The sequence below is a fragment of the Danio rerio genome, chromosome 12 (genome assembly GCF_049306965.1).
Source record: "Danio rerio strain Tuebingen ecotype United States chromosome 12, GRCz12tu, whole genome shotgun sequence".
Taxonomy (NCBI): Eukaryota; Metazoa; Chordata; class Actinopteri; order Cypriniformes; family Danionidae; genus Danio; species Danio rerio.
The window spans coordinates 20,234,526-20,262,153 of record NC_133187.1 but is presented as its reverse complement, the minus strand read 5'-3'; the positions used below and the strand labels follow the sequence as shown (position 1 = coordinate 20,262,153).

At 35.0% G+C, this 27,628-nt stretch overlaps 1 protein-coding gene across 11 annotated transcripts in view; it reads right to left on the bottom strand.

Moving 5' to 3' along the window:
* Positions 1–27,628, bottom strand: part of grid2ipb (glutamate receptor, ionotropic, delta 2 (Grid2) interacting protein, b) — an 82,662-nt gene that overhangs the window by 22,636 nt on the left and 32,398 nt on the right. For 7 of the 11 annotated variants that reach the window (XR_012387624.1, XR_012387623.1, NM_001430838.1 and 4 more), the window contains 8 exon segments: positions 26,776–26,861; positions 21,890–21,959; positions 14,483–14,776; positions 9,999–10,150; positions 9,788–9,913; positions 7,549–7,631; positions 4,809–4,953; positions 1,556–1,869 (listed from right to left, as the gene is read on the bottom strand). Coding sequence is in view for 8 of the 11 variants with exons in the window: in NM_001430838.1 (NP_001417767.1) it covers positions 1,556–1,869; positions 4,809–4,953; positions 7,549–7,631; positions 9,788–9,913; positions 9,999–10,150; positions 14,483–14,776; positions 21,890–21,959; positions 26,776–26,861 (1,270 nt within the window). In the remaining 3 variants the exon portion in view is untranslated. 11 annotated transcript variants of the gene reach the window in all.

Genomic DNA, 27,628 nt, shown 5'->3' with positions numbered 1-27,628 from the left:
CACTGCAGACGTTTTGGCCCCAACGGCCTTTCATACTGGAGCGACTCCCCTCAGATTCAACACGCATGATCACATTCATCAAATTTGCTTAAACTAAGCGTCCTAAAGTATTACTGTATTTCACAAGGATTCTGACACAACAACACGAAGCATACGCTTTCGTTGCGTTTAATGAGGAAACACGCTAAACTTGGAGGGCGCATGCTGAAAGGCAGAGTAATGCCCTGTTTTTGACAGCTCGCAACTTCACCGGACAACAATACTCCGATTTTAATATGATTAAGATTATACTCTTATTAAAAGTCTACCGTGTAGCCTTAAAAGGAACCTTACCTTAAAGCAACACCGAGTCACGAAATGTGGAGGATTTTCTTTCTGTTCGCCATGCGTATCAACTTACAACAGATGTCGAAAGTTAAAAATGAAACACCCGACATTGCATGAAACTCTGGATAACCTGTGATGCAACTAATTGTTTTATACTGGAACTTGCCTTCAAAAAGTGCTTCCTTGGTCTTATCCACATTTATTGCATGCTGAACACACGTCCACCAAAAGCGGAAGTAAAAAAAACCTGCAACTGCGTTAATTGCGTAAATTTTTTTTTTACACGTTAATTATTTAAAATTAATCGCATGCGTTAACGAGTTAATTTTGACAGCGCTAATATATATATATATATATATATATATATATATATATATATATATATATATATATATATATATATATACATACATACATACATACATACATACATACATACATACATACATACATATATATATATATATATATATATATATATATATATACATATATACATACACATACATACATACATACATACATACATACATACATACATACATACATACATACATACATATACATATATATATATATATATATATATATATATACATACATACATACATACATATATATATATATATATATATATATATATATATATATATACATACATACATACATACATACATACATACATACATACATACATACATACATACATACATACATACATATACATATATATATATATATATATATATATATATATATATATATATATATATATATAGGATTTAAATAAAGCAGGGACATTTGATGAATGATTAAATGATGAATTTAATCCATTTTGGAATAAGGCTGTAACATAAAAACTGCAAAAAGTGAAGCGCAATGAATCCTTTCCTGATGCACTGTGTACAGTATATACTTTTTTTTTTATACTTTTTATATACTTTTTTTTATATTTTTCTATAACATATTTATATAAGTATATGTACTGTATATAAGATATAAAATAGTATAAGAAATATGAATATGTCCTTGCTCTGTTAAACATCACTTAGGAGGTATTTGAAAAAGAATGAAAACTCAAAGAAGGGCTAATAAGTTTGCCTTCAACTAAAATAAAAAAAAATGATAAAATAATAAAATAAAATAAAATAAAATAAAATAAATAAATAAAATAAAACATATGTTTGGAGAACAAATGGGGGAAAACACTGGAATAAAATGCACACACCTCCTCATAGTCATTCTCTCCGCCCTTGAAGTCATCCACAATATTAACTCGGTGACCCAGCTGCTCGCTCAGGGCATCCAGAAACTTGTCTGTGTCTCTGCTGCGAGGTGGACGTGAGAAGGTGAATAGCTTTCTGCGCTGGGGCAGAGGACTGAGTTCATCAGAAGGCAGAGGAGAGGCAGGGGGGCTGTCCAAACTGACATAGGGATTAGAGTCCACACTGTCTGGAGAAGCAACAGTCTGCTGGTAAGTCTCAAACTGAGGCCCAGGAAAGGAATCAGTCCATGTAAGCGAGAGGCCTGACTTACGGTTCCCTGCAAAAAATTAATTCAGTCCAGAGAATGGTTTATAGCAGGAATTCAATGAGATATGTTATTAAATGTTCTAAATGGTTCTAACTTAAAAAACCATAGAACTATAACATGCTGATCATTTACTTTTTTGGGGTTTTCAAACTTCTTTGCCAAGGCCCTCGTTTATTTTAGTGTTGTACTTACGGTAACCACAGTTACTAATTTAGCTTTCCCTGAATGCTTTTTTTTAATTCTCAAAATGATAGTAATAATTATTAATAATAATAATAATAATAATAATAATAATAATTCCTTACATTTCTAGACCCTCAAAGCGCTTTCCACAATGGGGGAATCTCCTTATTCACCACCAGTGTGCAGCATCCACCTGGATGACATGACAACAGCCATATTGCACCAGACCGCACACCACACACCAGCTGATTGGTGGAGAGGAGACAGGATGATAAAGTCAATTATCATATGGGAATAGTTAGGAGGCCATGATGGACAGAGGCTAGTGGGCAAATTTGGCCAGGATGCCAGGGTTAAAGTCCTACTCTTTGTCGAAGGACATTCTGGGATTTGTAATGACCACAGAAAGACAGAACCCGATTTAATGTCTCATCCAAAAGACGACGCTCACTTAGCAGTGTAGAGCCAGTAGCAGGCAGAGCTTGGCATTAACACCTGCCAGCCCGCTAAATGCAGGTAGATTTTAGCTGTGGTAGCTTAAACAGACACCCACACTAGCCACACTTTGGCTGGTTGAAAACTATTTTTAAACTGCCAGAGCTGCCTCGTCTATAAAGACTAGAATTTTAGTTTAAGAACGTTTGTCAATTTGCGTGCAAATGTGCTCTTAGAACCGAGAAGATTAATAACTGTTCGCACAAGCAAAGGAAAGCAGGTAAATAGCAAATGAGAGGATGATCAGGCACACGGTGATGTTGTGAGCGAGGAACAGCTGATGTGATGCGGACAAGTGCTTAAAAGCTCCTGTTTCCTTATGCTAAACAACCGTCCTGTTTCCGTTGCTAAACGCAACTGGTGCCATCATTTCCCTTTGAAATAGGTTGGAAAAAAGCAGTGTTTGTGCACCCACATATCTCCAGATTTGTTGTATGCAGCAGCTGTTGCTGCTTTTGCTTTAATCATTCTTTGAACAGATTATTACTGGGCCTAACATTAACCGTGTGCAAGTGATCATCCTTTCAATATCGCACACAGAATGTTTTTCACCTGCTTTCATTGCTTGCAGTCATTTTTGTTAATATGGTTTAATTATCATCCTTTACAATAAAAATTTTTAATATAAAATTAAATTTCCATTTACCTACAGTACCTTTAGCCTGGAAAAACTACTGTGTATCGTTTTAAATAAATAAGAAAATTGTCAGTTGTTGTTTTTTTTAAGAAAATTTTTTTGTTGAATAAAAAGTATTTGTACACAGCTATATTTGGCTAATTATATTTGGTAATTTTAGCATGCCAACGTCTAATTTGTGCAAATATATTCTTCCAACAACATAATTGTGGCTAGTATAAATGGCGAGAGACATGGGAAAACTACTAGTAGCCATAGTGGCTAGTGATCAAAAAAGTTAATGTCAAGCCCTGGTAGTAGGCAATGTGTTTAATTCATTAAATGATATTTCAGTTTGTTAGAAATCTTTTTTTTAAACATTCGACCAAAGAAAAAAAAAACAGTTATAAATATCTTGGATGACCTAAGAGTAAATTAGTAAATTAAGTAAATTAGCAGCTAAAAAGAAAAAAAATGAACATTTAATATTTTTTCCCTGCATAATAATTGCATCCAGATTTATTTTCACTAAACTAATATTTAAATGAGTGTTTTTTTTAGGCTGTCTGCGGTCACATTTGTATTTTTTTGTGTGTCAAACTTTATTAGCAATCTGTGGAATCAGACGTTTTGCATTCTCCTTTTAAATTTACTGCATTGTCCAGCATAAATCTGCTTGGTTTTAAAGTGTCTTTTTTTTATATATATCGCTACACTGTTGACAACTGCATGCAAAATATAGCTGAATTTATGCTTATGTGAAGGCTTAAATTGTCTTCTTTTTATAAACCTAATGTTTTCAAATAATATAATTATGTTTAATAATTACCAAGTGTTTTTTTAGAAAGTAGAGGAAAGGAGTCATAATGCCAAGAAATGATGCATACAACGTTTAATTAATCTTATTAAGACCCCCTGTGGTAAAAATAATCTTGTTTTTTAATGTTGCTTACAAGTCTATGTGCTGTTTCTTGTCAATTTAATCACCATTTCAAATTTGGCATTATACAAAGTCATAATTTTCAAGTTTTACTTGGTAAACTACTGTTAATTAGAATCAGAATCAGAATATTGGATGCTCATTAAAGGCATTTATTTGCAGAAAATTATGGAGAGATATTCCAAGTTTAGATAATTGGAAAACATGCATATATACATAGTTTACATACTGTATAAACATACAAACAACAAATATTTCAAATACTTTCTGCAAATAAAAGCCTAAATATTAGTTAAATATTATTTAACATTCACATTCTCTGCACTTTATAAAATAATAAATTACCATTTACTCAAGAGCAAATACTTACTAATGAACTAATAACTAATAAGTGGTTTGTTCATTTTCTCACATCAGTATACACTGAATGATACTTACATATTCTTTCTCTTCTCCTAAAGACTCAGTTTCTGGTTGAAAGACATACAGGAAGCCTGAATTCATGCAATATAATGCCATTGTGCAGCATTACCCCTAATGACCCATTGTGGCTCCCCAGTTTGAAAACCCCTGAGTAAAATCTTAAGTGATCTAATAAGCAAGCACATTTAGTGTCAAATGGTCCTGCACAGCCATTATGGTGATATCTGTCATTATAATATTAGCTGCACGTCCCGTTTCTGTATGCTGACTGTCAGAGTGAGCTGAGAGTACCTGCGGTGCTGTGTGTGAAAGACTGAGTGTATGTATTGCTCTCAGCGAGGCCCATGCCAGCAGCCCTGGGTGATGAGTGACTCTGGAGAGACTGGCTGCTCTTCACAGGATACACGTTCCCGAGCTCTGTGTAAACTCCTGTCATCTATAGGGTGGGGTGTGAATTAGGCATGATTTCATAACAGCAGTGATGACAGTGGAATTAATTGACTTATCAGTAAGCCCCTCCCCTTGATATACAGCTGAGTGTCAGCCAAGCCATTGGGAGTTGAGTATTAGATGAGCAAATGAAATTTGAGTATCAGATGAGCCTATGGCAGTGGAGTATCAAATTACCCAATAGCAGTGGAGTATCAAATGTCCCAATAGCAGTGTAGTATCAAATGAGCCAATGGCAGTTGTCTATCAAATGAGTCACTGACAATATAATGTCAAATGAGCCAATGGAATTTGAGCATCAGATGAGCCAATGGCAGTTGAGTACCAAACAAGCCATTGGCAATTTAATATCAGATGAGCCAATGGAAGTTGACCATCACTTGCTCAAGGACTGAAACTTGAAAGCTGTGTCTGAAATCGCATACTACTCATGTATAGGTACTAAATTTGAATTTGAAAGTACTTTCAGACCTTTAAAACTTGGGACACACCAAGACGGCATCAAAAAAATAGCACAGACAAAAAAACAACTGTGTTGTTGCCTTACATTGATGTCTGATCCATATCTGCATATCTGTTTTTACATTTCCATTTTATTTTGTAGACAACCACCGCTCCCTTTCCTCCATCCCCTCCCACCCGGTAGCAACAACAGCAGTAGTAGACACCTCACACTTTTCTCACGCTTTTTTTTTGGTTGATGAAAAACCAGAGTGCTGTCACTTGCCGAAGAATAATGCAAATTCTACATGCTGAATCGAGCCAACTCAATTGTTTTTCACATAGTACAGTTCATAGTGGGGAAGTATGTAATTTAGACACATCGAAACATCATTAGGTTTTAGCACCATAAAGAAACATAGTAAAATCCAATATATAGTCTTATGCTCAAATTTGGGCACACCTCTGTGGCTGCATAATAATGTGCTCTTTCTTTATAAGAGAAGATCGCTATGAAATGCCATTCTGTTTCTAGAGAAAGCTAAATAATGTCCTGTTTTTCAGACAGAAATCGGTAGTGTAACGGTATGAAGATGTGTGAAATTATATTGAAACTGAAAAATAGGCTATGCAAAAGTTTGGACACCCTCTCTTTGTGTGGATTTCAAACCTGTAGTCACTTAATGCTGATTGATTATAACACAAATTGATCTGAATGGCTCAGTGAACCTTAACAATCCTAACACAGGTGCAGCCAATCATTAAAAAGGATATTTAAGAAAGCTGATTGCTAGTTGTGCTTTTCCTTATTGTGAACCAGAAAGTAGAAACATGGGAACCTCAAAAGAACTTCCTAATGTCATAAAAGCTAGGATAATTCACCAACATGAATTAGGAGAAGGATGTAAAAAGCTGTCACCAAGGTTTAAAGTCTCTATCTCCACAGTCAGAAATATAGTAAGAAAATGGAAGGCCACAGGAACAGTTGCTGTGTGGGTGTGTGGCAAGCACAGGTACTAGTTAAAGGCCGCATTGATTTCACACAGTATCAGCAGATTCTTAAGAGCAATGTTCAGGAATTAGTCAAGTGGCTGAAGTTACAGCAAGGTTGGATGTTTCAACAGGACAATGACCCAAAGCTCAGTTCCAGATCTGCCAAGGAATACCAGTCCCCATCCCAGTCCCCAGACGTGAACATAATAGAAAATCTATGGATTGATTCAAAAAGAACCGTTCATGCTTGGCACCAATTATGCTAGAAAGAATGGCCAGAGACTTATCTTTGGTTAAAAGAACCATAAACGGGATGTTATTTCAGCAAAAGGTGGCTTTACAAAAGATTGACTTTGGGGTGCCCAAATTTTTGCACCTGTCTTTTTTTTGTTAAGACTTAAATTGCACTACATCTCTTGATTAAATAAATGTTGTCAAAACTGAAATGTCACTTATTCAGTAGGGTATAAAATATATCCAAATTAATTTGCTGATTTGAAAGGCCAGCAGGCTTTGGCTTGCAATTATGAAAATTATAAGGGGTGGCAAAACTTTTGCATTAGACTGTGTAAGCTCTCATTGGTTGGTCTCATTCACTAAAACCAATCATGACAACTTAACATCCAGAAAAATCAACAAGAATGTATACAGTTGTCTGAGGTAAGTAGAAGCAACAATGTTTTTAACTCTGATAATGCCACCACAAGTTTAATAGTAACACAGATTCTGCCTCTGTTAAGTTAGACTAACATTATGGCTTATGCCTTTTAGTGACTATCCATATTAAATTGGCTATTTGCTAAATTTAAATGTTTCATTTAATCTTTAATTTAAAAGTTGAAAGCATTAGTCAAAAGAAGACTTTTAGGATTGTGGGATATTTAAGGCAGTGAAGGGCACATCTGTTTTCTTTGAAAATGGATCAGACAAGAGTACCTACAAAGACAGGAAGTGAAGCAGAATTTTTGGATGTGGCTTGATGGCTTCCCGACTTGTAAGGCTCCCTCTAAGCCAGCATTTAGGAGCTTCTGACACAGCCATTAAGACAGCTCAAGTCTCTGTTTGTTTCTCCAAATTAGCAACAGTTACCAAGGTGGACGGGGCATACAGATAGGTCAATTGTGGATGAGCAGTAAATGGTACCCACGTGGCTGAGATCTGGGGACTCTGGGAAGGAAGTTCCATCCCCACACTGTCTTTCCTCTGGAGTCACGGGGTCAGTGAATGTTCCTGAGACACAGAGAGAGCTTTCCGGAAAACAGAAAAAGCTGCTTGCCCTTCAGAAACTAAAAGACAATAGACTTGAGGGCAGTCAGCAGGACGTCTGGATTGGCTGAGAGACTGTTTAAAGATTTTTACTAATAGATGCTGCTGGTGAATCATAAACATGACTGAGGACATGTTTGACTGATTGTTTACTCTGCAAGACTGACAGAATGGTATGGCTAGCTGAAGAAATGTTACAATGGAGCAATGTATAGCATAAACAGTGATTTACAATGCCTGGCCTAAAAAAGGTACTGTTTGAGTTCCAGTGAGGACAAACTTAAGAATCTATGATTTACTCTTTGCTGATGTGATTAATATGTTTCTGGCTTCTAGTTGGACTGTTAGAAATTATTTTAACTGATGCAGTGGGTTTCTTTTCCTTTCTTCAACAACTATGTCAGACCTTTTTCAGTATGACAATGCTAAGATTCACATTTAAATTTTGAAAGAAAGCTTCAGATTCACACATACACCAATTTACCTGAACGAAACTAAAACACTTGAGATGTTCTCTAGAAGACAGTGGTTCTCATAAGGGGGAAAAAAACTTTGTGACATTTCAACTTTTGAACTGAAGTGGTGGAAAGGTTAATTTTAGGCATTTTAAGTGAGCTATCTTTATGCTGCCAGAGTAACCTAATTTGCTCCTAAATATTGTTGTGGACGAAATATAGGTTAAATTATAATTATATTTGACAAAAGGTGCAGACAGAGATGCATTTAAAGTTGTATTTTGTGATTTTAACATGTATGGATTAATACAACCTGTTTATTTATATATTTAAAGTAAGCAGTTGACATGCGTATCTTGCCTCATTACAAACTTAGACACAACAAAAAGTTCACAATATGCATTTTAAACTAACAAAAAATACATTTAAACAGACATCATGTCTCTTCGGCTGAAATTGACTACATTTCTAATCTTGATATTGCACATTTTGCAGTCTGACTTGCTGTGAATATAGGGGGGGGGGGTCATTATAGTTATCTTACTAGGAAACATTGTAGTTAATCAAATGTTGCCTGAGGTGTGCATATTAATGATCCCATGCAGATTTTTAAAGTCTGTTTTGTTCCAATTTGCCTGTTTTTCTCTGTGATTTCACACTTACATGATTAACATGAAAACAATAAAACAACAGACTTTGAGGCTCAAGGTATCTCATTTCCACATACTGAACCCTTATTATTCAGCGAAGAATAGGTATATCCAGATTTTCATTTTGTGGCTTCTTAAGATGGTCACTACCTGAGAAGAACCACTCTATAAAGTCAACCTCAGCACATCTCAAGACTTTTAATTTGTGTTTAGATTAACAAATTATCAAATGGTTAATTCATGTGTAAGAACAAGTAAGACAAATCTTTGCATTATTGTCTTGGCAAGGGCTATTAGATTTGTCTTCTGATTTGGTTATTAAGAAATACAAAAGCCACACAGTGTATCAGATAAGGCTCAAACAAATGTTGTCGAATGTAAAATGGCAGAAACATATTTATCACTGCCATAAAATGTTTTAATAGGCTCTAAATTAAAGTAGTGCTTACTTTTTGGGCCAGGCAGTGTGTAAACTTATCAGTCGATATATACTTATAAAGCCTACTTATCTGTATGCATATACTTATAAAGCCTTCTTATCAGTCTATATACTTTTAAAGCCTATTAGTTTTAGATCATTACATCAACAGGGTCCAAAATGCAAAATCATCAAGAGTCATGCATCATGACTGTTATGCTCCATATGTAATGTTGCTGTTACATATGGATTAACAGCAGATTATAAAACGCATGATGCGGCCAAATATATATTTCAAATTAACTACAGTAAATACTGCCTTGGTGAGCGTAAGGAACTTGCATCTAAAAATGTAAAAATTAAACCAACCACAGACCATTTTAATAGTAATATATATTTAGATATAATGATTTACATACAGATAATATAATATAATATAATATAATATAATATAATATAATATAATATAATATAATATAATATAATATAATATAATATAATATAATATAATATTCTAAATGTTTAGTGAAGAAAAAGTTTATTTTGGATCCTGCTGATCAGTCAAATCAATTCACTGACAGGTGGAAAATGCCGTACCCATTCCAAGGTGAGTGCCAATAATGCAGTCATCAGAGCTTCTCTCTCTCACAGTGTTTTTGTGAGAGGTACCTGAAACCCGCATAGAGCTGCTCCGCCTGTGTGTTTCTGCACCCACCTCTGGTTCTGCAGTAAAAAAAAAAAAAAAAGCATTCAGGACAGAAAGCCACTAGAGGGCTGATGGTCACACAGTGAACTCATCATGGCTAACCTGCACTCTTGAAGCCCAGGAACCGGGCGATCTTGGTCTTGCAGTGCTCCTGCTCCTCGTAGGTCAGCAGTTGGTAAATGAACTGCCAGATCAGCTGTTTGGCTGGAGTATCCAGCACAGGAAACACATCCACAATGAGAGTGTCCACATTCCTGCTCACACACAAGATTAATGCTAATTAAAGCTAATGAATTAGAATTGTAATATCATTTATTTTCATAAATGTATTGTCCATTATGAGAGCAAAAATAGGTTATTCAAAATAAATAGAAAACAAAAAAGCAAGAGTACCCATTCTAAGATAATTTTTTAACCAACGCTCTTGAAATTTACATTTTCGTGACTTGTTTGCCTTAGCGGACAGGTACAGCTCGGTGGACACAATTGATTAAAAAAGTTTAAGTGCGGAAAAGGAATAAATTGCACTGAACAATAACCACAACAATATGCAAAATGTGTAAAACATCACGATAAAAACATGATGTGGTATAAAAAAAACTTCCCATGGGGACCCATGGGAATCCCGTAATAATTTATAGAAAATCATAGCTATAATGTTTATATCCACGCCTAATCTCAAATAGAGACTGAGTCAGCTTTGTATAAATGGATCCTTATCAGATTTCTAGGATTCTCAACAGCGGAAATCATCATAGTAAAGTAAGCTAGGTGAAAGGGAGAGTACAACAAAAACATTTAACAGACTTTCAGAAAAAAGAAAATATAGAATTTTATATATATAGTTACCTTAAACAATTTTTGTTGGCACAACATGAAGGAATTTTGTGAAACCAAACATTTTTTACAGTGTTGACGTTCAAACTGGACCCTAATCTTAACAAAAATGAAGATAATATGAAAAATGTTGGAAACCGGTAACCATTGACATCCATAGGAAAATACTATGGAAGTTTCAGACTTTTTCTATAGATCTTTCTAAAGATGGAACAAAAACAGAAAAAAATATGTCAAAAAAGTCAAAGGTGAGTAAATAATGCCAGAATTTTCATTTTTGGATGAACAATCTCTTTAACAAGCGAATTGTGCTGCTTTCTCAGCAAGCAGTCACGATGACGAACATTATTTATTAAATTCTGAAGAAGCCACAGATTGCTTCTGATTATGTGTATCTATTTGTGCTCGAGGCAGAAGCTATTTTTGAACGTTTCTCACACTTTCCTTGTTGCTGCCAAGCTGAAAGAAAATCCCACAAACAGTGCGCTATGGCATGTGTAATCATATGGAAGGACAGTAACAGAGATAATTAGCTCTGTATCCTATAATTGGCAAACGCATTCAAAATGTTTATTTCTCGTCAAGCGCTGCATTAGTCATTATTATACTAGATCACTGTATAGTCTAATTAAAAGAAATGCAGACTGTGCTATCTGTCAAAAGTTTGGAACTTAATTAATAATAATAATAATAATAATTCGTTACATTTATATAGCGCTTTTCTGGGCACTCAAAGCGCTTTACACAATGGGGGGGGGATCTCCTCATCCACCACCAGTGTGCAGCATCCACCTGGATGACGCGACGGCAGCCATTTTGCGCCAGACCACACACCACACACCAGCTGATTGGTGGAGAATCGTCTCTCTATTATTGTCTCTTTCATAAGACTCCTAAATTCTTTTATAAATATATTTATTCATTAATTTTCTTCATTTTCTAGTCCCTTTATTAATCTAGGGTCGCCACAGCGGAATGGACAGCCAACTTAATCAACATATGTTTTTATGCTTCTAGCTGAAACCCATCACTGGGAAACATAAATACATACCTACACTACAGACAATTTAGTTTACCCAATTCACCTATACCACATTTTTTTTAATTGTGGGGGAAACCGGAGCACCCGGAGGAAACAAACACGGGGAGAACATGCAAACTTGTCACAGAAATGCCAACTGACAGCCAACTGCCAGCTGAGGATCGAAATCAGCGACCTTCTTGCTGTGAGGTAATCGTTCTACCCTCTGCGCCACCATATATATTTATTTATATAATTAAATATAGTAAAAACATTTAATTTAAAACGGTTTTTCCTGTGATGGCAGAGCAGTTTTTTTTTTACTTTGATCTTTAAATGTCACAATTCAGCATTATTGCCATTTTATAACTATTCATTCTTATTCTTAATTGTAATTTTATAAATTGTTATTGCAGCTTAATCCTATTGTGGAAGTCATGATACATTTTTGGAACAGCATATTTTAAATAATTGAAAACATTATAAATGTAATAATGTAGTAAATGTAATGTATTATCCCTTTTAAATAACCCAATTCATTACTTACTGAAGGTTTTTACTTACACCCAAAACCTTTGGAGTTGTAGTGTATGAAAATAAAAAGTAATGAAAGTAAACTACTTACAGAAGTAAAACAAAATGATTAAGCAGCAAAATATTAATATTTGTAATATTTATGAAGGATCTTGTGACACTGAATACTATAATAATGCTGTATTTTACCATATTGTAATCTACAGAAATAGAAAACAGTATTTTATTTGCAAAAGTAACTTTTTTTTTTAAGTTTAGACCTGTATTTGAATAATGAACTTTGAAATCCTGGTTTTTGAAAAGCTTGTTTTATTCTGTGAATACTTGAAACTTGAAAAGACAATTTTTGTCATTTAGGGCATTGTTAGCCACAAAATAACATAAGCTTTTCAGACATTCAGACTTTTTTTGCGCAATTGTCAGACCTGCACAACCCTAATTTTCACGTTTTGCACCACGTTGTTTAAATAGCCATTTAATCCATTTGTGCCAGTTTGTGGACTCATGGGTGTTCCAGTCTATAAAGGAGGTGTGTTAAGGCTCATTGTTGGCACGTTGCTTTTTTGAAAAACTGAATTAGACTGCACAACTGATTAAGTAAAAGCTGGTCTAAAGTCTAGCGCAGAGTGCGTTAATTGTGCGCCTATGCAGGTTCACTTAATACACACAGGATGTACAGCAATACACATATATATTTACATATGAAAAAAATAAAGGATTAAATTGTTACAAAAATTGTTATTTACTACCAGGGCTTTACATTAACACCCGCCAACCCGCCAAATGCGGGTAGATTTCAGCTTTGGCGGGTTGGACAGCCGCTGCAACTAGCCACTTTGGCAGGTTGGAAATATTTTTTACATTGTAGTTTTCTTAAAGCAGGGTTCGACAATAAGCATGGCCCAATATGCATGCAAATGTGATCTTAGAATCGAGAAGCAGCACGACTGAAAACAACAACTGTGTTCGCACGAGACAAAGCAGGTGAATACCCTATGAGAGGATGATTACTCACGCACACAGGTGATGTGATGCGCGCAACTGTTAAAAAACGCACGCAAGCGTCCCCGTTTACTTGCGTTTTTTATTTCCGTTCACTTGCGATCAGTTCTCTTTAAAAAATTCTAGAATAGAATTTGAATAATGTTATTATAATTAGCAGTATTATATATTATATGCATATTTTTATTTGTTTTAATAAAACTACTTTGGATTTGTCCACCTGGCATAAGAATAGGACGTGTTTGGATATATACACCACTTTGTTATTATTGTTAATGTATTCGTTTGCTGGAAATTAGACCTGAATTTAGAAATAGTTTTAAAACAAATCTTTGCTCTTCACAAACTAGTTTAATATGTAGGCTAATGATTGTCTTCAGTGAAGTATGTACAACACTTTTTTATACAAAGGTAAAGGAGTAAAGTGAAGAGTAAAAGGAAAGTAAAAAGAAAATAAAGAGGCCGAAAGGGATAGGCTCATTCTTTATCCTTGCGCAGATAGTCTGTTAAACAGTTTTTTCACTAGTGGAGCATTTAGTTTGTCCATTCAGTTTTTACACAAACAAGTCTGCCATGTAAATACAAAATGCACCATGGTGCAATGAACTGACTCTGAAAGGGAATGGGAGATGAGACTCTGATTGGTTTAAAACACCTTATACTCAAAACTCACTCATTAGTGTTTAAGAGAATAAGCTCAAACCTGTTAGACCATGCACCGTCGCGCAAAGAATTTTTCCATCCTTAAAATATCAAAAGTGGATTTGGATATGCACTTAATGCTTTTGCACCATGCGCTTTAGACTTTGCTCCTAGATCGTTAAAATAAAGTCCTTACATTCTATTGTAACACGATTACAATGTTTTAATTTCAGAAGAGTTAAGAAACCAGTATTAGGCTGAAAAACCCTTTTCTTCTATCATAAAAAAAGAAAACATGCTATTTGGACTAATTGTAATTTTATGACAAAATAATTAGGTAACAAACCTTTTTACTTGTAAGTTGGAAGTAATGTTAACAAAGATAGAATAAATCTAATATTACCATAAACTGTATGATCTTTCAGTTTTTCAAAGGCTGTATATATAATTGCATATTAAACTCCTTTTTGGTTTGACACAATTGTTTTTAATCTCTGTACTAGCGGCCTCAGCTAATTTAAGAGTCAGCCATGATGAATTTAGACCTGACCTGTGCTGGAAGAAGGTCTCCAGAGCTTTGCAGATGGTGTATCTCTCCTGCAGGGTGAGCAGGTGTTCCAGCTGCTGGCTGAAGGTACGGCCGTGAACGCGAATGCTGGGAGGAAGGATCTCAGCCACCCACTGCAGAGAGCTGAGGGCTGGGGAGCGTGAGCGGGGGGCGCTGGGGGTTTCCTCTGGTTCTGAATCGGACTGAGGATAATCCACAGGACCCTCCTCCACCACCAGGGAGGGCATCGCACCACTGCCCTGCAGCATCGACACCACCTTCTCATGGGAGCAGTTCCTGGATGTGCGTTCAACAGATTCAATAAGAAATGATTATTTCAGTTAACCATAAAAATATATTCAGCCAACATTTAGTTATTCACTCAAAAGAAGAAAAATTGTGTTGTTTTAATAAGATTTTAGTTCATTCATCTAATATCTGATACATATGACAGATTTTTTGTTGGTTATGATTACTTATGTTTTTTTTTTTTTCACATCCAACACTCCTGTGACTAACACTTTCTATTTGATCTATAAATGAGTGCTCTGGTCCTCTAACCTGATCACCATCTCCTCTATTTGATATTCTATATTTTTTAGTTTGTTATAGTTCTAATAAATAAGTTCTAAACCACAAAGACAACCAATTTTTTCTAATGGGAATTAAACAGTAAGTACATGTCATTATTGAAGACAGTTCCCATGCCTTTAATAAAAAAATTCAGCTTTTGTCATAAAAAATGTTTTAGGCAACCTCAATGTGTATCTAATGTCATTTGAGCCAGCTGACATTAGAATTTTTAAATACTACATTTTAAGTATAAATATAGTTAATTGCGTTTTAATGTGTTTTATTAATCGTTTATTTTGTTAATTTGTTTCGCTGTAGAAGTAGTTGTAGAAGTAGTATTAGTAGTTGTAGTGGTATTAGTAGTAGTAGTTGAAGTGGTGTTAGTAGTAGTAGTTGTAGTAGTGGTAGTAGTCAATGTAGTAGTAGTAGTAGTTGTAGTCGTTGTAGTAGTAGCTGTAGTAGTAGTTGTAGTAGCATTAGTATTAGTAGTAGTAGTTGTAATAGTAGTAGTTATAGTAGTAGTAGTTGTTGTTATAGTAGTTGTTATAGTAGTAATAGTTGTTGTAGTATTAGTTGTAGAGGCAGTAGTAGTAGTCATTGTGGTAGTAGTGGTAGTTGTAGTAATTGTAGTAGTCATGGTCATAGTGACAGTAGTAGTAGTATTAGTAGTTGTAATCGTATTAGTAGTAGTATTCATAGTAATAGTAGTAATAGTTGTAGTAGTAGTAGTAATTGTTGTTGTGGCAATAGTATTGATTGTGGTAGTGTTAGAAGAAGTAATAGTAGTAGTTGTAGTGGTAGTAGTATGTTTTTGGATGTTATAGTGTTACTTGCTTTCTTGTGATGCATGTGATTTGGATGTTGGCGATTTTCATTTGTGGACAATACATCAAAGTCAAATCCAGACACTAACTAATTTTATTTCCCTTATATATTTTTTTATTTAGATTACCTTAACCTTTTCCCTATTTCTATTATATGTTCTTATTTCTTTTGTTACTTCAACTTGTCCTTTGGCAGTTTATTTTTCAAAGTGACTTGCAATAAAAGCAATAGAAGTAATCAAATTAACAATAAAAATTGTAACATGAATGTAAAATATATCCACATAAACGGAGACATTCAATCAAGGCCTTATGAAGGGACACTATTGCTTCATATAATGAACAAATGTAATTTAGTATTTTATTCACATTTATCCACTGAACATTTTGAAGCATCAGAGATTCAGTGGAATAATGGAAATAATCCGGTTTGATTAAAAATAGCATCTTTCATATGATGTAAGTTTCTTATGGAACTGAAATGACACGAAAAGTGAGTAATTGATGACTGAATTATGACAAAACACTTAAGTAATACTAAAATATTTAATAAACATTAAATATATATTAGTTTATATAGTAAAATAGCATACTTGTAAAGGCTTTACAAACTAAAATCAAGAGATGGTCTACTCTGTTTTGTAGTCGTTCATTGTGCCTGTAATTTATGAAATAAGCAATGTTAGCTCACATATAATAAAACAAATTAATTTGTGTTTTATTCTTTGCTTTCATCCCGTTTCTTTTTTCTTTAACAATTTTTTTTGTAATTTTTACAAAAGCCTATTTAATATGTTTGCGTAGACAAAAAAAAAACATCTAAATGTATATGTAAATGTAAATTAATTATTTGCATATGAACAATACAGCGCGACGCAGTGGCGCAGTGGGTAGTGCTGTTGCCTCACAGCAAGAAGGTGGCTGGTTCGTGCCTCGGCTGGGTCAGTTGGCATGTCTGTGTGGAGTTTGAATGTTCTCCCTGTGTTCGTGCTCCGGTTTCCCCCACAGTCCAAAGACATGCGGTACAGGTGAATTGGGTAAACTAAATTGTCCTTAGTGTACGAGTGTGTGTGAATGAGTGTGTGTGGATGTTTCCCAGAGATGGGTTGCTGCTTGAAGGGCATCTGCTGCATAAACATGTGCTGGATAAGTTGTTGGTTCGTTCCGCTGTGGCGACCCCAGATTAATAAAGGGACTAAGCCGAAAGGAAAATGAATGAATGAGTGAACTAACAATACAAATACGGTGATTTTCTTATCAATATTATATTATTATTATGCTTATTAATATTACATTTCTTTCTTCAATATGTTTTATTGAATTTGTCATTAACAACACAAGTGTGGAAAGTAAGTATAAACGATGAGAGAAACATCATTGTTGGCAATCCCTAAACTATCCCTTCAACTATAATCGTTTCTATTATATGTGTTTTCTGCTGAGAAAAGCTTCAGTTTAGAGATGCACAAAAATAAACAGCATCTTTTTGTTAATATTACGTCTAAATATTTGCACAGTTGGTGTTGTAGGAAATATGTTACTTACTGGATTTTATGTTTGTCATTGCCCCAAAGGCAGTATTACAGTAAGTTAAGCATCTACATGCTCAAGTCAACTGCAGCCTCTTGAGATTAACTACACAGAAGCAGCTAAATCCTGGCCGCAGGATAGAGATTTACATTTAGGACTAAACAAACAAAGCTTATTGTTTGTTTTAAGGAGCAGCAGAAAATACAAATGAATAATGTTAATGAAGTAAATCTATTTCAAACTTTACTTGTCACATCGTTACATGAGTAGGCCTATTTTATTGAACATTAACCCTATATACAAAATATACATAGTCTTTTTTTGGCTACATTTTCCATTTAAAAAGTGTATTTTCATTGAAAGTTGATATATTACACTTTCATTTTCTTTTATATTATACATCTCTTTTACACTGTGTGTGTCAGGGTTCTGCCACTGTGGTCTTGTAAATTCTTGTTTTGGTGGCAGAGTCCGGACACTAGTTCAGTATTGTCCTGTATGTTGTGGTCTGCTCGAGCACTCCTTTTCTATCTTTATGTCTCTGTATGGGCACCGTCGTGAGTGAGCTCAGACTATGCGCACTCCCACTAAATGCAGGCGCGCAAGGTCTGTGCATGCTTGGGATCCACACTCTTGTGCTCGTGTTTGTGTTTTGTTCTGTTGGCATCGCGCGGTTTCATTCTCAGCGTCTCAGTCTGGTTGGTTTTGGTAGGCGCTGAGATGAAACACGTGCGTTGAATGCGTGTGAGCACAGGGTAAGGTGTTCATCTATCGTTTGCTCTAATCTTGCCTATGTTTATACTGTCTAAGTGCGTGGCTCTGTGTGTACATTGTGGCCGCGTGCTTCAGTTTTGTGCTGTTAGTGTTGTCTTGTGAACACGCGGTTAATGAGTTCTCTCGTTGGCTGTGTGTTCTTGTCCTGTTTTATGTGAGCACATGGCTTGTGGTGTTTTCTTGTGTCATGTGCTCTCCTGTCTATTGTCTAGTCCCACCCTTGTCAACCCGTAATTAGTTTATGTTCACCTGTCTGTTTGTAAATTATTTCTGCTGATATTCTCCTCATGTCTGCTGTCCTGTGCCAATTCGTCGTCTTATGCTGCGTTGTCCTGTTGTGTGTTCCAGTCCTGATCCCTGCCAGCCTACCCAGTCTAGTTTGTTTATTTGTTTTGGTAATGTTTTCCCCCTTGGGGCAGTTTGTTTTGCCTTTAATTTTATTATAAATAAATACACATTTTTTACTGCACCTGAGTCCTCCCTCCTTTTCCCCACACACTGATCATGAAAGTACGTTTAAAAGCATATTAAACTGCTAATTTCAGCCATTTTGTCACCGTTGTTTCCATTTTGGCCTGTGGAGCAAATTACTTTGAGCAGAAAACAAATGTAATAAAGTTTTGAATCATAATTATGTGGGTGGATTGGCACTTTTTATCGATATACTCAGATATTTGCATGAGTGTTTTATTTGACATATCCGAGAATGTAATAATCTAACAAATAAATCAATAACCAAACAGAAAAGTATTAAACTTGTAGCATTTAGGAATTATTACGTGGTAAATAATACATTTTATAAGTGTCATTATGTAAACTGTAATAAAAAGAATAATAAATATTTAAAATAAAAAACAACTTTTTGGGTAGTTATCATCAAGACTGAGGGTGATAAAGAAATTAAGGTTCAGAGTTCAAATGCAATACCCTCTAAATCCATCAGACCTCTTTTTTTGTAAATGAGCATTTTGTATTAGGCTCCTCTAATTAGGTTTAGAAGTTTCATTTTATAGACAATAATAAGGATATTAACTAGTAAATAAAATAGTTTATTTATTTATTTTTTTCAAAAATGTCACTTTAGACAATTCTTTGGTTTTTAACAAGGTAGATATTCTTTTGTGTCAATACCAGCTAAATCCACTTCTTCTTTTTATGCAAAAATCTCTAAATCCACCTATTGGGACAAGACAGTGTAATTAGTTGAAAAATCACTAAAGATGCAATTAGAAATTATTTTAATAAACATAAAACACATTACACAAACCACCTGAAATTAAAAATACATAAATCTGTCAAGTAAGTGGCGGTTTATTCTGCTGTGGTAACCCCTGATAAGGAAAATGAATGAATAAAATCTGTCAAGTAAGTGCATTAATCAATATCATTAAACTTGACATTAATTAAATCTTAACAATCTGTTGTCATTTCGGATATTTGGGATTTGGATTTATTGTAAGTAGAGCAATGTAAACAAGTTTGTGAGATTCAAATAATGTAGTGTAAAAGCATGTGAAACATCTATATTTGTGCATTGACCATTACTAAAAAATAATATAATTTATTGAAGTAATATAAATAATGTATAGTAATTTATCTTTTAAAACATAGCTTACATTAGCAAATAAAACATAAGGTAGGCCTGCTGTGCAAAAAAAAAAGATGTTTCTCAGAGGCTGTCATTTATTCATCCTTACTATACTCAAGGTCTTAATCTCTTTTTCATTTATTGTTTATCCTCAAAGCATCCATGCAGGATAAAAAACTGGCATCTTAACTTCGTCTTTTGTAAGCACAGTTGCCTTTTAATGTATAGTAAATCGAACTCATTCAAAGTAGCTTCACTGAAAAAAAAAGTTATGAATGCAAAAAAAGCACAAAAAAAAAAGTTATGAATGCATGCTACACTTCCAACTGTACATTGAGTTTTGAGTTTTCTTTTTCTCATAATGCACAGTTTTGAGACAAGGGACACTTTCATTTGCCATTCACTGAGAGTCGAACAGGCTCATCCAGTTCATCAAACTCCATCTTTTAAAATCTAAATCTGAAGCAGAATAAAAGTCTCCTCATAAAAGCCAGCGTATCAGTGTGCCGCTGTGTGTGTTTATTTATATGATCCTGTAAGGTACAGTACGTCACGTGAAGTGTTTGGAAATAATCTCACATAATGACATAATCTCAACTAAAACAAAGACAGGGTGGGCCTGTCACTGTTTTGGAGCACACTAGATTATAGATGATCTTTAGACACACATATTGATACTAACACCTAAGTGAAGTTTATTCATAAACTAATTTCGAGAGGATCACGTGCTTATGATTTATCACGGCCGGTCTTGCATTTGCTAATCACTATCTTCCAATCATATGAGCCCTAAGCTACTATAAATAGCCACAGTTTTCAGTTCACTTTATCTTCGTTTGGAAGAAACCCCCCTCCTCCCATATTTCCCTCCTTTACCTCTGATTGGGCGGCACGGCGGTCCAGTGGTTAGCACTGTGAGCCCCACAGCAAGAACACTGCCAGCCCTGGTTCCACAGGACCGGTGGGTGTTTCTGTGAGGAGTTTGTATGTTCTCCCCGTGTCCGCGTGGGTTTTCCCCGGGTTCTCCGGTTTCCTCCCACCATCCAAAGACATTCAACATACATAACAATCAAGTTTTGTCTAATCCCTTGTGTTCCCTTAGCTACCGCAGCAGGGAAGTTCTGAGATCCACTGAGCTCAGGCTCCCCTCTTGCTCTGCCAATGGGAGGAAGCCCCGGGCTCGAGGAGCCCTTTAGCTTGGGGCTCTCTCCCAGGACAGCATGCCAAACAAGCTTTTATAAATCATCAGCTAAGTGTGAACTATTGAAAACAACTTTAATTACAGCTTTTTTGACGCAGGATATTTTGAATTGTATGTGTGTGTTTAAAATTAATGCACAAGGATCAATTAAAGCATGTTGGAAGCTGATTGTTTTCTTCCCTCTGTAATTATTATTTTTTTGTGTGTGTTTTAGACAAAACAATTGAAATTATTTAAATGGAACATTTTAAGTTAAATTTACTTGCAAATATTTACACCACCATTTTGTGTGTGAAGCATTTTTAAAATTATCCTAAAGTCGCCATAAAATGGATGTTAAGTTTGTTTTTTGTTTTCTGTTTTTTAAGAAACGTTTAAAATATGTCAATAACATGTCAGGCTAAATAATTAAATATATTCATCAGATTCTTCATTAGATTCAAAAACAGTTTTCTTCTGGAGATAATTTTCCCTAATAAACTTAATTAAATAGCAGTATTAGCGTGTTAAAACTAAGAAACAAATATATATCATACATATCTTACATACATCGTAAAAAAAAAAACTTACATATTGTTAGAATGGTATAAAAGAAAATCTTAAAAACCTTGACTTTTCCAAACCGCTTAATTATGGTTAATTGTGGTAAAAAAGCTTAATTGTCTTGTGTTGTATATCCAATTGAAACAGCACTAAAAAGAGAAAATAGTGAATGGCGGTGCATGATTTTGTCCTTTAGGATCTGATTGGATCATTGAAAGATTGGTGGTGAAACAGGATATTTTATTACCTCACACTGTAATACAAAGTTCTATTTTATTCTGTTCCTCTTTGTTTGCCATAGTATCTACTGTAACACCATTTTAACTGCTAAGAATTTTTTAAAACACCATCAAATTATAACAAAAACAAACACACACCTCATATCGAGCCCGTTAAGGAACAATATGCGATCTCCTGTTTTAAGGCCACATGCTTCAGCTGGACTTCCTGTAGTAGAAAAACAATGGTTTGAGACACAGTATAAATCCTCAGACACTCAAGCAAATAATACACACATACACACACACACGATCCACTTGAGTGACTCTTATTAATGTGTAACCCCGCCGTCCTTTGTGATTAGTGGTAATTAAATCATTCCGTCGTAGGTCCGCGAGAGTTTTTTCTCATCACGATGCAGGACTCCTACTTGTTTTCATAAGCATCCCCACACGGGTGGCTGAGTCAGTGTTAACTAGCCTTAGCACAGGCCTGCAGTGGGCGAATATCGTCATACACGCACTCACACACTCACCGCCCTCACACCACTCGTGCAGACTTCAATACAAATGTACCCAAGGCTTGTTCATTAGTTCAACAGCCCACTACTTCCTCTTTCACAAACAGTCTGTTCCCCTTGAAAAGCAGCCACTGACCCCAGCTGTGCATTCTGTGTGCATGTTATTCACACGTCGTCTCTGCAGCCTTTTGGCAATGTGACCCTTCACGCTGAACAGACTCTGAGAGCAACAAAACACACATCCTGGATTATGGTGATTTGTGTGAGAAAAAAGCATTAGAAATGGCTGCTGGTGAAAATATTTTATTAGGAGTGTTAGGGAAACCCCTAATACAGCTACATGTGATAAGATGCTGCGACATGTGATAAAAATGGCCGTTTCCACATTAAAAAGTGTATTTGTCCTAACCAGCCGTGAAGACGACTTGTAAAATTTCTATTTTAGAAATAGTTTCAGCAAGCACCAGCAAAATAGTTTCAATTAGGGGCCAAGCACAGAAGCTGCGCAGGCAACTTTTGTATCTGTTCTGATTCTTATTATTCCGGCTACTTCTTATTCTTCTTCTTTTCTCTTCTTTATCTTCTTCTTCTGGAAGCCATTAAAACAAACTCATCCTTGACTGTTTGTCTGATTGTCACTAAAGTTGATCAACATGCTCTACAGACCATGCTGACCAAGAGTTATGGAATTCAAGTTGATTAGACAAACCGTTTTCGATAAACTTACGAACAAATTTACCGCAGAGCTTGCCAAAATTGACTTAAGGTGTTATCTCTGTAACGCATAGACGTACTGTAATTACATCAACTTGGTGTGTGTTTTGACAACCGTGGTCTAAAGTGAGCTGCAGCGTTTCGGTGCACTGCCCCCTAGTGGTCCGGAGATACCAAAGATGGCTTTTCTTTTGCTTATAATTGCTCAACCCTCTGTCCAATGTTCATAAAATTCTTTTTACATCCAGTGGAGCATGCCGAGTCAAGTAATGTCTGATTTTCCCCGGTCAGTCATTTTGGCCATTGGCCATTTTGAATTGTCAAAAATTGCTATATTTTAAGTACGCATTGGCGATTTGTTATGAAAGTCGGTATGTGCCTTTGGGACTGTGCCCTGAAGGTGTTCAAAAAGTTGTTGCAGCGACACCTTTTGGTCAAACATTGTTACAATATTCCTAAAAATGCTATTATCTTTAAACTAATTTTACTTATTGTTATAATACTTGTCTTGATAGATTCCTTGGGTTGCCCTAAGAATATTGATTGCAACTTTGGCTTAATTCACTGACTGTCCCGTTCGCCATCTAGTCTTAAGCCAAAAACCTACTTTTTTTTTTAACTCCGACATTGTTTTGCTGATTTGCACCAAATTTGACTTCATCTTCAGGTCATCTTCAGACCATACTGACAAAAAGGTATTGAAGTTGTGTCGATAGGTGTAATGGTTTTTGTTAACTACAGTGACAAATGTGATGGCATGATGCCAAACTCCATCTGAGGTTGTATATCTGCGATAGTTAAAGATAATGACACCAAATTTTAGGCCCGTCATTGCTGCCTCACACTGACCAGTGACCACACCATAAAAGTGCCTCCTATGGATCAAGAATTATAAGACATTTATTAGTTATTATTAATGAAACGTACACATTTGGTAATAACTTCTGACCGCATATGCTTATTTTGATGAAATTGAAAACCAATTATGACATAATCAGCCAAACTTCCTGCCTGCCATTTTGATTTTGTTCAAACCATTCTTTTTTAACTCCTCCAAGACATTTGTTCCAATCTTCACCAAATTTGACTCGGATCATCTTCAGACCATGTAGACCAAACAGACATAGAAAAGTCCATATTATTGTGATTTATATCATATTTCAAAGGAGATATAAATATAAAATAATCACATATGTTGTGGATGACCCTTATATCAAGAAGAGGGCCGAGTTTTCTACTGAACCAAAAATTTTTAGCCTGTCAGAGGCGTTAGATACTGTATAAGTTATTACATTACATGAAAAAAATCCTAAATACTGTTCAGAAGCATCCTATAGATAATTACTTGAACTAAACTGTTGTAGTACTTATATTGTTGCTGTGGTACAGCTGTAGTATCAAACAAATTATTTAATAGGCTTCAGTCAATGAACTTATCATCAACAAACATTCACCGCTGCTGTGCATATAGATGTAAATGTTATGGTTGTTTGTTCTGCTGAAACGCCAGTAAAGACTTGGATTATTGCAAAACAAGTTAAACACTTCATTGCAGCGATTAAATGGCAGGGTACCTTATTTTACATTCTTCTGGATTTTGTTTAAGCGTGTTAGTGTTTAGTGTTAAGCGTTTAGCATGTCTAGGGCTGTATATAATCTTTATGGGTGCTGTCAAACGTATTAATCACATTCAAAAAAAAAAAGTTTGTGAACATGGATACATTGAATAAATGTTGATTACATGCCGCCTTTTCTTCTGTTTTTCAGTTAGTTTCATGAACTATGAGCAAAAAACTTGTGGAAGTGTATAAAAGCTGTTCTGCATTTCTAATTTTGGCCGATCTAAACAATTATAAACAACAGAAAACCTAAATATTTTGATGTTCTGATAGCGATTCCGATGTAGAAAAATCACTTCCTGCCCTCCATCTGAATATTGTGCATCATCAATGGTGTCAAGTGAAAACAACCTATTGCCAAACTGAAGGAGACAGTAGATAGTTTACCTCAGATCTTCCAAAAAAAAAAAAAAAAACTAGCTAACATTTTTGGAAAATGAATTTATTAATAATGTTAAAAAGCTTTAATATGTGTTAATTAGATTAAATACTATTTCATTGGCTGTGCAGTGCACTATTCTTTGGCTCTGTTACAGTATGTGAATGTTTCTGTCATGTCACGTCTTGTACAGTCAGACAATTTGCTTGTCACTGGAAACTTGTCATGCCATGTGTTGTTAGGACACAGTGGTATTGGGATAGTTCACCGAAAAGTTTTTATTCTGTAATCATTTACTCACCCTTCATCTTGTTGTCAAACACAAAAGAAGAAATTTTGTAAAAAGCTGGAAACCTGTAACCATTGACTTCCAAAGAATTAGTTTTTCCAATATAGAAATCAACAGTTACAGGTTTTCAGCTTCTTTCAAAATATCTTCTTTTGTTTTGAACATAAAAAGAAAGTTTTAAAGGTTTGAAAACACACAAAGGCTGAGTAAATATTGGGCACTTTTACATTTTTTGGTGAACTAATCATTTAATGAGTAATTTACTGAACCATTCATTCGAACTATTCATTGAAATTGGCTGGCTCGTTTAAAAACAAAGCAAGAATCTGTCCATATTAATGTGTGAATATGAGTTCATTAATAAGTAGCAAAAGGGTGTTGCTCTTAGACACCGCACAAATAATGAGGCTTTGTCTGAAGTACTTTCACTGACAACACAAAAAGGACACTTAAACTACCAGAACTCTATAACTACTAAAACTATAACTATAACTACTAAACCAGACTTAACTGAAAACTTTTTACATTCATATTTAAATTTAAAGCTTCTATTAGGATTTTAGAGTTAAGTTTTGAATGTCTGTCATCATATTTTATGAATTCATCGCCCTAAAAATATAATCTTTTATACAGCATATAATTGTGTACAAGTTACCAGACTGCCCCCAAGGTGCAAATTTCACTTTCTCCAGCAAACAGGAGAGCAAGGCTTTTTCACCGCAGTGAAAATTTACGTCTGAAGTTGTTATTTCTATCAGAAAGTTATATTTTTGTTAGCAGAAACTTGCTAATCAACAAAGTGACTCCTATTAAAAGCAAAATAGTGGATGTAAATATCCATGCTTGCATTTATGCTCAATCAAAACGGAAAAGTTGACAAAAGTTCTAGAATAACACAACGATTACTATTCTCAAGCAGTTTTTAAAAGGCTGATCGTTTTGGACTGTTGGGTTTGCAGTGGTATGTGAGCATTAATTGCTTATTTGTTGAATTGTTGTATTAGTCAAATTAATATTTGTGAGTGCACTGATGGAACTCAAAAGAACAGCACTCTTGCATTGTGATATATGCAAATATATATTCATTTATATTCATTCATTAATTCATTTTCTTGTCGGCTTGATTCCTTTATTAATCCGGGGTCGCCACAGCCTAATGAACCGCCAACTTATCCAGCAAGTTTTTACGCAGCGGATGCCCTTCCAGCTGCAACCCATCTCTGGAAAACATCCACACTCACATTCACACCCACACTCATACACTACGGTCAATTTAGCTTACCCAATTCACCTATACCACATGTCGTTGGACTGTGGGGGAAACCGCTGTGAGGCGACAGCACTACCTACTGCGCTACTGCCTCGCCTATGTTTTATATATTCTAATACTTTAAAAAAAGCTTCATCATTATGCAAAGAATGCTTTTGGATTCTGAAGACGTGTTTGTTTATAATCTGAAAATATACATTTAAATTATTATCGAAGCCGAGAAATAATGCAAATAAATAAATTTCACAAGCACCTGGCATTACTGAGTCGATCCACACAGGAGCATGACCTCTCAGAGTGAAGCCAAAGCTCTTCTTCCCCCTGTACACACGGATGGTTCTGCAGAGGAAAAGAGAGACGCATTGCTGGCTGCACAGTATGTTTAACACCCACATAATATCCAATACTTGAATTCAAAATGAGATTTTCACGTTTTCTGAAGAACATGACTGCTGCTATCATCGCCACAGTTTTAGCTTGTAGTGGGCAGTCATATATAGTAGGCATACTAAACAGGGTTTGGGCATATTGCTGGATGCACATCAATACTGTAGTATAAATAGATCCACAATGACAAGCTACTTATCTAGAATTTTTCTTGAACATTAAATGTAACCATTAAAGATTAAACAATCATTAAAAATATCTCAAAGTGAAGCAAATAAAATGCTGATGTCTTTTCTGTCTTTAAACAGTGAATATGTAGAAAGCTGAAGTTGTTGAGATGGCTGGAATGTTTTAATCAATAATTATTGATATTGCTGTAAAATCTGCATTTTTATTCGTCTTCATTGTTCATTTTGCTATTAATGAACACTGTGTGTCATGTGAACGTGATTTGCCTTTAAATATATATTTTTCCTGAAAATAAGCATAATTTAAAAAAAAATATATCAAAAACATGTCAAACATAATCCGTATTAATGTTTGCATTGTTAAAATTATACTGTTTACTTTGTTAAATATAATTTTAAAATGGTTAAAATCTTGAATCCCTAGTAGGTATAGAAAGTTGTTGGGACCAAAGCTTTTAAACAAAATGGTTAAAGTTGAATGTGCCAGTGATTTATTAATAAACAACATACAATAAAAGGGCTAAATTTGAG